The 10,570-nt window shown below is 38.7% G+C and overlaps 2 protein-coding genes across 2 annotated transcripts; both read right to left on the bottom strand.

Annotated features, from left to right (window-relative positions):
• Positions 1–157: 157 nt before the first annotated feature.
• si:dkey-98f17.3 (uncharacterized protein LOC793143 homolog) lies at positions 158–1,693 on the bottom strand. The gene has a single exon (XM_024275986.2). The coding sequence runs from the start codon at positions 1,438–1,440 to the stop codon at positions 715–717; it is 726 nt and encodes a 241-aa protein (XP_024131754.2). The 5' UTR covers positions 1,441–1,693; the 3' UTR covers positions 158–714.
• A 1,398-nt stretch (positions 1,694–3,091) lies between these two features.
• lztr1 (leucine-zipper-like transcription regulator 1) lies at positions 3,092–8,748 on the bottom strand. Its single transcript, XM_024275896.2, has 19 exons — positions 8,146–8,748; positions 8,006–8,068; positions 7,872–7,928; positions 7,712–7,791; positions 7,530–7,638; positions 7,335–7,418; positions 7,183–7,240; positions 6,957–7,096; positions 6,680–6,881; positions 6,269–6,379; positions 6,106–6,198; positions 5,919–6,014; positions 5,461–5,650; positions 5,210–5,379; positions 4,746–5,029; positions 4,486–4,635; positions 4,163–4,268; positions 3,987–4,067; positions 3,092–3,551 (listed from the first exon to the last, which is right to left on the bottom strand). Exons 1-19 carry the CDS (start codon positions 8,295–8,297, stop codon positions 3,435–3,437), a joined length of 2,343 nt encoding a protein of 780 aa, XP_024131664.1. The 5' UTR covers positions 8,298–8,748; the 3' UTR covers positions 3,092–3,434.
• Positions 8,749–10,570: the final 1,822 nt, after the last annotated feature.

Raw genomic sequence — 10,570 nt, 5'->3', positions numbered from 1 at the left:
AAGTCAAAGACAAACTCTATTCTTTAAAGCCCCCCATGACTATTTTTTTTTAATTTAAAGAAAACTTAGTTTTTTAATTATGATTATGACGTTTTTCACCAAAATCCCACAAATGTCAACCTAAAAGCCATTTTTCATGTTGATCTGAAGCCTGATGGAGAGGCCTGAAGCCATCTGGAGTTGTTGAAAATGTTTTAAGTAAATAAGATTGATTTAGCATTGTTTCACAGTTAAACTGAGCTTTATTGTGAATAAAATGACAAGTAGTGCGATAAAACAACAAATCGAGTGTACAACAACATCCACAAATGTTAAAGTACAAACTACATGGAAAGCCTTGAACTGATAGTGGCCTAGAGATAAAGATACATTTTTAAAAAAATAAATAAAGTAATGTGTTACTTAAGTGAGTCTCTAATCTGATTTCTTCTCTCTGAATTTTATGTAAATGTGTACATTTATAAATGAAATTGTTTTCACAAAAAAATATCTGAATTACTTTATCTTGTAAATGATTACAGAAAATTTCAGCTAACAGCAATTAATCAAGTGACAATTAAAAAAACGTAGTTTTAAACTTTCTGAATTTCTTATCATATCCTTTTGTAACAACAGGACAGTGGTTTATTTCACAAATTAACTAGCTGGTATGATTCCAGACCAAAAAAAAAAAAAAAAAATCAAGGATGCTCAGCTATGATCTTTGTTGCAAAGCTATAAAACCTCTGTTTTCAGGTAGTGCTTTGTCCTGGGCGTCATCTGTGGGCTGGTCAGTTTCTGCTCGTAGTCCCCCATACACACAGCCACAAAGAACAGAATTCCCCCAATAACCAGCCCCAGACCTCCAAACCATCCAGAGAACATCGCCTCTCCGTACTCCCACCGTGGCATTACATCAGGAAAACCTTCATCCCAGAACTCCACCACGGTCGTGTATGCCACAATAGAGATAGGAATTAGAGTGGTGACCCCAGACACCAAGGTCAGAACCCCTGCAGAGATGAGGAGGTTTCTCTTCGTGCTGGGTTGTGATACACACATCTTGACTCCTTCGAGGGCTGGAAAAGCCACGCACAAGGCCATAGCTCCGACACCATCAGATATTAACGTGAGCACTCGGGAAATCTGTAGATCCATAGGCAGCCCCATGAGGGAGTCGTAGGCCTTACACTGAATCCCCACTTCCTCGGTGTAGAGGCAGGTGAGCCACAGTCCAGAGAACCAGTTCTCCACTTCATTTAGGTCAGAATTCATTGTCTTCCAGAAGGGCAGAAAAGTGGTGACCAGAGATGTGATCCAGCCACCGAATGTCACAAAGACCGCCGTCCTTTGCATCATTTTGGTTGTTAGAAAGACCATCTTCTGTCTCGGTTGTGCAGCGAGTCTGCGGTTCAGGTGCATGTACCAAGGTAAGAAAGCCAGACTGAGTCTGTGGCCCATCCCACCTGCAAGAAAGCTTTTCAGCTTCCTTATTAAAATACCCTTGGCAAAAAAAAAAAAAAAACTTTCATGACAATACTCTGTTTGTGTGAACGTTCAATGTCATCACCATGAACAAAGAACTCTGTTTGTACATGAAATCTGATATGTCCAGTGGGATACTTGGCTGTGAGTGAGCAAAAGTCCACTTAAGTGACTGAAACATGAGTGAGACGCACACACTAAAACACACACATGCACGCACACAGCAAAAAAATCAAACTGGGCTTTGCCTGAAGAAACTGTTCTATTCATTTTTCGACACATTCTGAAGGTTATTAAATAAAAAAACGTTTTTTGTAAGGATGGAGCTCCTTTCAATCAAAACATTCCCATTAAAAAGAAAGTTGTTCACAGAGTCTCGTGTGTCTGAACTATAAAAAACCACTTTGTGCTCTCCTTGTGAGTCTCAGAATCCTTTTCTTTGTCGTTTCACTGGTTTGTTGTACAACTGCCAGCTGGCAGAAAAGCCAAACTAGCTTAGCCAAACTTTCCTCCTAACCTTTCTGTGTTCCCTAGATAGGACAGCTAGCTAACTAGCATGACGCTAGCTTTCAAATCTTCAGTAAGAAGATTTCAAAGTATAAATAGCTAAAAAAGTAGTGGTTGTCTTCACAGAGTTGTATGATTTAATTTAATCTAAAAAAAAAAGAAAAATAAAGGGTTATTTTATTTAGGATGATCCAGCGCCTATAGTTATTTATCCAAGGAAATCAACTAACGTTTGCATTTTTTTAAGCAAAGTTCCGTAAAAAAAAAAACCGAAAAGAAAAGAATCTGCTAAGGAATGCTGAAAGATCTTATCTACAGATCTGAAAACTGAAACCACATCAGCCAGTTTTGATGAAAGTGCAACAATTAAAGCCTTTTTGCAGTGTTTAAATTACATGTCCAAATTTGTGGCATCATTCTGTGGAAAACACAAATGATTTCCAACCAAAACTCACCTAAAAATGTCTTGTAACTTTTACACGATGCAGGAAATCAGCATTATAAGGAAATATTATAGTGGGACCAAAGAGTTATTTATTCTTTGAAACCAGCGTTGATTTTAAGGCGGCTTAAAGATAAGGCCGGGGCCACAGGGTGAAGTCACCTGTCAGATGCTCCAGTGGGTTTGTGATGACAGAGACTTTACTTTGGCTTTTAATTAAATGTTGATGAATGATCGGAATTTCCTACATACTAGGCAGCAATTATTGTTGAGGTTGATATCTCAGACAAATTGTGCATTTTGTGGCACAAGCACCAACTTTGGCATGGATGTACTTTAGGATCCCCTCTTTCAGAAAAGCATGTTAGCCAAGAAAAATAAGAAAAATCATAAATGGGCGCCATTTGTAAAGATGGCCACCATACACTTAATTGTGACAAAAATATTCTATGTGTCTTCACCTCAGTCTCAACAATATTGGCTGTTATCGCACAAAATCTTGCAATAGTGCAGACTAAACCGAATTGTTTAAAATATTTATATTTCTAAATCTTTTTTACATGTAAGAGGGGATCCTAAGGTAAAACCAAATTGGGTGGTTGTACCATAAAACGCACAAATATTTTAACATCTGGCTCCATTATTTTGTAATAGATGATACAAACAAGCCTCACAGAGTTGGAGAAGTTAAATATTTATTGTTGTACAACACATATTTCAGATTTGAGTAGATATCATTGAACATTTATAAATTTCCATTTATAAATTTACAATATATTGCACATATGTTTGGTATATATCAAATAGAAGAAAAATACTGAAGAAATAAAAGTGTGCCTAAAGACAAACATAAAACCTGCATATTACTTAGAATGTGATTCCTTCATTGAAATCCGGTCTGACAAAGCGCGGCTACAAGGCATCTGTAGGGAAGATGACATGCAAGGCAGGGTAAATGATGATGGGGAAAATGCTGTGCACTAGAGGTTGGTGGTTTGAACGTCTCGCATTCCAAGTCCTCCTAAATATCAGACCCCATTTCAGCACATTGTTTGTCTGATATGTGTGCAGCAAGAGACTCAATGATGTCCAACAAGAGCAGCTGGCTGAGGGACCGCAGGTTGGGAAGCTTGGATACCTTTGGGAGGGTAGGAGAACAAAACAAAATGAAAAAAAGAAAAAAAAGAAGCACACTTTAACTCAAAACAAGAAGACAGAATAGGAAAAAAAGAAGCAGATGATTCTTGGTGCATCTAAAAAATAATAACAGCAAAAAAATCAGAACAGCAGAGCTAACACTCCAGTGAAATGAAGTGAGAATTGAGCGTGTCACTGTTTCTTCAAATAATAAGCAATAATCAGTTTGTCACTGTGACCTTCGTTGTTATGTGATGAGTTGCTTATACAGCCGGCCCAAAGTGTAAACAGTGTCTTTTCATTGCAGAAGAAGGAGGGCCGTCCACCCGGAGACCAAAGGTTTCCGTTTCCCGCAAAGACAATCGGACTAGATGGTTAGCTCAGCTGCAGTGAGTGGACAGCACACTCCCAGGGCTCCGGCTAAAAGCCCACCCACCTTGATAAACTGGTGGACAATGATGTGGAGGCAGTGCTTCTTCATATCCAGAGCCTGGGTCTTGTCTGCTGCCTCCAGAATCTGAGAAAAGAGGGGGGAAACATGAAAACAGTTTTTTCATTTTTGGTTGTATATCTAAGATAGTGTTCCCGCCCCACAGGTGGTACAACAAATACCTGCAAGACGTTCTCCACAGTGACATTCATCTCCAGGTTTTGCTTACAGTAAGCTTGCAGCCTGTTATTAGAAAACCCATAGTAATACGGTGCAGCAAATAGATATCTGTCATTAAAGGTCAAGGAAATTATTAATTTTTTTTTGTATTTTTGACTCAATTGAGAAGTAATGACCATTTTGATAAACATTCTAACTCTTTCAAATACACATTTTCATTTTAAAAAACATATATGAAGGTTTTTAACCTTACAGTATGGAAAATACAGTGAATTCAGTCTCTTTTGTGGAGATAGTGCTACTAAAGCAACATATTGAAGGATACAAGGAGTCCTCTGGAGGCATGTTGACATCGCCATAGTAGATATAGCGCAGCATGGACTCAAATGCTTGTTTGCTTGGAACCATCTCCCCAATGGAAATGTTTACTTGACCGTCTTCTGGCATGAAGGAGCGGAACATGGCCTCAAAGTAGCTGCAAAATAAACAGCATGAAGAGAATTGATAAAACCCTGAAATGTTGCAAAATTACAGTATCTGAAAGCTTCAAGAGCAAAAGACAAAGAAAAAAAAAAAAACGTTTACCTGGATCGAGCTGCCAGTATGGCTTTGTGTGCAGGCCGGGGATGCCCGTCTAATAGCAAAATTATGTCGCAGAACTCCAGGCCCCCTCCCTCCAGGTAAGCCTTCATGTCCTGCACCAGGGAAGTCCCGATGTCCACAGGCTGATCCGAGTACATTCTGGGGGGAGGCTGCTGCTTTCGTCGCACGATCTCCACGATCAGAGGGGTGGAAAGTTGCTCAAACTCTTTTGTCATGATCACTTGATTAAAATGGGATTCCTTCACCACAAAATTCAGACAGTGTTCCTGCGTAAAACAACAAAAAGACGTTAAATTAGACAATAACGGTCTCACATTTTAAAGAAGTACCATAAACCCATCAAACGCTAGTTAAAAAAAGCTTAATTTAGCAAAATTGAACAAGAAAAAAAAAATTTCTGCAAAAGAAGGTGAGACAAAAAACAACAACTAGATTGTCTGTTCTACCTTGAGTTGATCGAGTTGCAACTTGTTGGCATTTTCACAAACAATCAGAACATTCTGGAGATCCACAGACGCCTCGATGTACTGCACACACAGCTGCTCCAGCCGGGACAGTTTGAAGCTGAGAGCCAGTTTGTATACATCCATGATCAAAAGAACATCCTGGACATGACCTGTTCACGGCGAGAACAAAATAATAATTACTTCCCCTTTATCCAGATTCTCAGATACACGATAGAAACAAAGAGAAATACCTCTACGGGGGTACTGGATTTTGTCTGTGTAGAGAAACTGCATTAAGACTTCAAAAGGTTGGGCCTCTGCTTCTCTGATGAAGACCTCCAGCAGGGGCTGTGTGCCCGATGGCCTATTGCCTGCTGGGATATCCCTCGGGCCTCCAGCTGCTCCCTCATCACTTTCTTCACTGCTCTCCTGTTTTGTCCTCTGTGAGACAACAGATTACACAACACTTTTTCTTTCTAACACTCCAATTCAGAACTAGAAAGCTTCGGCCATCTACTGCTAAAGTTACTTCATCTTCTGTTATTCTTTGTAGAATGATGATCTAACTTAAGTATGTAAGATGCGATTCATATTAAACTCAGAATTCTTAAATTCAATATTTTTACTTTACCTGCAGATAGCACTCTAATCAATATCAAAAAAGACTCTTTCATACTGAAACAAAAAAAACTGAATGGGTGATTCTGACCCGTCTTCGTCTGTCCTGAGCCTGTAGGATTTTCTTCCGCAGCCACTGACACCTTGCAGTCACTATGGCAATATGCCCCAAGACTCTCTCTTCCCTCTGTGAACAAACACATAGAAAACAATGAAGTGTTAAAAGTCCAACAGTCTTTTTTTACATTTTAACCCGCAGCTTGCAGTTTAAAACCCACCTCGCCCAGAATAAACTCAACATCACAAAACTGACGGTTCTCCCACAGTTTGCCATAATCCTCGTGAAGAGTGCACTTTGGGTAACTTGAGAACTGCGAGACATGAGATGTTTAGATCACCAGGCATTCAGAGCAAAGTATTAAATCAGTCGTTCAGACAAACCTGGAATCTGTACATCTCCCCACTGCGAACATTGTTGTCCACAGTCCCTCCAAAGATGTACATGGCATCCTGAATGACAGCAGCAGCATGAAAGAGCCTTCCACTGGGCATCTGAGGGGTAGGAGGGGGGATTTCATTACAAATAATTTGTATATTCAAGAAGGAAAGGGAAAAAGGAGCATCAATTTGAGTGAAGAAGGTAAAGTACCCGGACACCTTAAACTGTATAAATTAAAAATAAGTGCATTAAAGTCCTTTAATCTAACATTAACCAAACACAAAAAAGAGAGCTTTGATAATGTTAGATGTTAAAAAGAATGTTTAAATGATGAAAAAAACACTACAATTTTTGTTAAACATTTCTAATTTTTTCTCCCCAACATATTTCAGTGTAAAACTTTGTATTTATACCTCACTGTCATGACTAGCTTGGATGACCTCCCAGGTCTGCGAGTCTACATCATAGCAGTGCAGCTCGTTGGGTAAAGTGTTGTCAGCAGCACCTCCAAAGACATACAAGTGGCGATCAAAGGCAACCATGGTGTGTCCGTAGCGTCTCTGAGGAGGTGGAGGGGAGCCTCGCAGCAAGTGTTCGGTGGGGATACGTGTCCACCTGAGAGGACAGACTGCTGAGCTTCTTTGTGTCAAACTAAAAAATAGTAAATAAATGAGTTTTTTTGGCACTCACATGTGGCCCTTGAATTCAAACTGAAAGAGGTTATTAGTGATCTTAGCTCCACTCTGACCCGAAAACACAAACATCTTGTCCCGGCATACAGCCACTGGGAAGTTACAGCATGACGGCGGGATCTCGCCACTTTGATCGATCTGAAGGTCAGAAAGAAAACAAAAATGGCAGAAGAGTTCTTTTAACAATGACTTTCTTTTTCAGTTAAACAAGAAATGTAACTTACCTCTTCCCAGCAGGCATGATCGCGATCCTGCAGACTGATTGTCCACATGTCGTTCAGTCTACACAAGAAAGCCAAGTGTAAAACAATCGGGTTTAAAAATAAACACAAATGTGTGTACATTTGTAAAAAAAATCCCAAATAATTAAACATACCTGGCATTACCATCATACCCAGCAAATATCCACAGTTTATCACTGTAGACCGTGGCTCCATGTGCAGACCTGGCCACTGGCAAGCTAAAACAAAAAAAAGATTTTGTGCAGACATGTTTCTCAAACAATGAAAATTCTCTGATTTTATAGTAAGAACATAAATAAATGTACAAATGTCAAAAATAAATGTGTTACCTTCCATCCACTTTCCATTCTGTCCACTGTCCTGTGGCAAACTTGTACTCAAAAAGGTCATTTTTATTTTTCAGGTTGGAATTGGAGTAGATATCTCCAGTGTAGCCCCCTAAAAAAATAGAGTTGGAGGTCAAATAAAGTGGATGAAATCAAATGATGTCAATATTTCAAACTAAACTTACCAAAGACGAACATGCTGCTGCCATAGACCACGGCAGAGTGGTGATATCTGGGTGCCGGTGGGGTTCCTGTAGTAAAAGCTCTGAGAAACAAGTTATTGGGACTTGTTAAACCATGTTTTACAGTTTGTTTATGGGTTTTATCAGGATGTGGCTATCTTACCGGCACCAAGAGCAGTCCTTCACATCAAACCGGAGCAGATCATTCAGCATGTTCTTTCTGTTGGGATGCACAGAACAATAAACCCTCTGTAGTCTATGAGAGGGGAAAACACCTGACTGATGAGCAGAACTCACCCATTATCTCCTCCAAACACGTATATGGCATCTCTGTATGCCACAACTGTGTGTTTGCTGCGCCTGTACAACCATACACAAGATTCAGGGGTAAATATTTACAATTTTAGGATTTTTTTTCCCTCTTAGATGAAGCTCACCTTGCACCAACAAATTCATCACACGGTGGGAGTCTTCTCCATCGATGGACAGTCTCAAACGGGCCGAAGTTAAGCGTCAGATATTCAACGCTATCGGAGCAGCTGTGGTCAAAATCAACACTCGGGGCCACCTTCGTGGATTTGCAGGACATTTTCGCCAACTCATCCAACCGGGTCAGTTCTCATCTATACGCAGGGGCGTCCTCTGCTCGCAACATCCTTGTTTTAGGTACCGAAAAAATGAATTTACGAAATCCTTAACTCAAAGGCTGCATGTTTTTAATGGCGGAGAAAATGAATCAATGATTAGTTGAAAGCTGTGGTCACCGCTAACCAACTAGCTAGCAAGTTAGCTTTAGCAACTCGTATGCTAAAAACAAGCAACTTTTACACCAAATAAATGTTAACGGAAAGCATAAAACGCTTCACTACGCTACCCACACAGTCGATTGAATTCTTCGTCGAAGTACATACGTATATAGTTAAAGTGAAGCAAATAAACGGCTTAAAGTTTTAACTAGCAAAATATTGCTGTTAAGGCCACGCCCACGTGAAATCGAGGCTGTGTCTAAGATCGACCCCAACTGCCTGCCGATTCAGGATGTTCAATCCGACCAGTACAGTAAGTTTAATAACTAATAAAATATAAATAATAAATATAAAAATAATAATATATACAAAATAATTTCGTTCTGGACACTGGAACACATGTCAAAAACACCGCACAAAACTATTGCAAGATTCACTCGAGCCGAGGACATTTATCCTCATATTATTGAACTTTTAGTATGTTTTCCCGTAAAAATAGTACAATTTGTTCCAAAACACTTCTTTTTTATGTATTTTGTCTTTTTCGTGATTGGTTTTAAGGTTAATAACGTGGTTTTTCGTAGTGTATCATGTTAGTGATAAAAGTCTACTTACCCTAACTTAATTTTGCTATTTTCCCCACCTCCAATTAAACATTTATTTTGGTAAATGTATTAGTTTTTTTTAATCATAAATTAAAGTTTCTGTGGGTTCCGTTCAGGAAGTACATGATGTGACCGACAGATGGCACGAGACGCTGCTGCTAGCAGTGCGGCGGAAGTGACATCACCATGTTTTTTTTTCCTGCCAGGGATCTTTTCTTGAAAATTTTTTTAAGATAAATTACATTTACATACATGTTTGTTGATAAAATACGTTTTATTAAAAAAAAATTACATCAAGCTCACCCAGATAAAGATACACTTAGAAATTTTAAAATAAATATAGAAGAGTATTGTGTCTCTGTTTCTTGACTTTGTATGTCCTCAAAGAAATTTTGAAAGAATCCTTAATCACAACATTTTAAATAAATTTAGAATTAATGTCTTTGATATTTTATATTTTTAACTTCCTGGTTTATAAAGAAAAGGTGCATTTATTGATCAACTCTTAATGTTTGGTAAACTTCCCAGTCCATCCCAGTCACAATGCATAGTTCTCTGAGACAGAGCTGAGAAAGCAAAAAGAACAAATTGAGACATACTTGAGAACGCTGAAATACATCTCATCTTTCTCTTAACTGAGATCTGAAGAAGACACAGTTGTGAGAGAATTTTGAGATCTCAGACAATGCTCACTGTTAGACTTATTTCTCAGGAGAAACATCCGAGAAGAGTGAGAAAACCTGTTTTGTATCAAACAGTTCTCATTCATGTCTAGGAGACGTAAATGAGACAGAAAGGAGATCTCATCTTCAATTTTGCTTTGCTATGGGGAATCCTCTGATCCTGACTTGTTTTCTACCAAAGGAGAAGTTTCCCTTCTCTCATCAAAGTGTCATTGAACACATTAACAATGTTCTACCTCCAGTTGTGAATCGGCCTTCTCTGTTAACATCACTGACTGATTTCATTCTGAGATTTAAGAGCTTAGCTGCCAGTGTTCATGCTCATTTCTCACATTGAGATCAGTCTATTTTGCAGGTTATCTTTATATTCATAAAGTTGTTTGCACTCATCAGTTATTACTTGAGTGATCAATATTTAGTATTATTCACAACCTACTGTTAAGGGTTGTAAAACAGAGAGTTTTGCATAATTATGAATCATAATTATGAATGTATTTTGAGGTACATTCATTAACCTGTTGCACTTTAAGTGAAATACAGGAGAATGTTAAAGTTTGGGAAAGATCACACATATTGCACTACAGGGAAGCAAGTTTATGCGAAATCTTTACTTTTCAATGTAGTTATGTATATTTAAGTATTTCTGTACAAAAATCAATGACAGAAATACTTTTTGAGACAATAAGACAAATAAGTTATTTTCTGGTTAACACACAATGCAATTAAATAAATGAACAGACAAGTGAATTATTGTCTGAATGTTTTTGCATGTTCGGACCCCGGTCTACCAAGCTGACGGAGTTACTGGACCTCTCGCCAAATTAGTTG

Source organism: Oryzias melastigma, linkage group LG9 (genome assembly GCF_002922805.2).
Source record: "Oryzias melastigma strain HK-1 linkage group LG9, ASM292280v2, whole genome shotgun sequence".
Lineage (NCBI taxonomy): Eukaryota > Metazoa > Chordata > Actinopteri > Beloniformes > Adrianichthyidae > Oryzias > Oryzias melastigma.
Note: the sequence above shows the minus strand (reverse complement) of the source record. Positions and strands in the feature narration are given on the sequence as shown.

Bases quoted from the DNA above. Each gene is read 5' to 3' on its own strand.
- lztr1 (XM_024275896.2), bottom strand. From the start codon at position 8,297: ATGTCCTGCAAATCCACGAAGGTGGCCCCGAGTGTTGATTTTGACCAC. The intron at 7,929-8,005 runs GTGAGTTCTGCT...GCATCCCAACAG, and splicing joins GTGTTTGGAGGAGATAATGG to AAAGAACATGCTGAATGATC. The intron at 6,015-6,105 runs GTGGGTTTTAAA...GTTTGTTCACAG, and splicing joins TTGAGTTTATTCTGGGCGAG to AGGGAAGAGAGAGTCTTGGG.
- si:dkey-98f17.3 (XM_024275986.2), bottom strand. From the start codon at position 1,440: ATGGGCCACAGACTCAGTCTGGCTTTCTTACCTTGGTACATGCACCTG.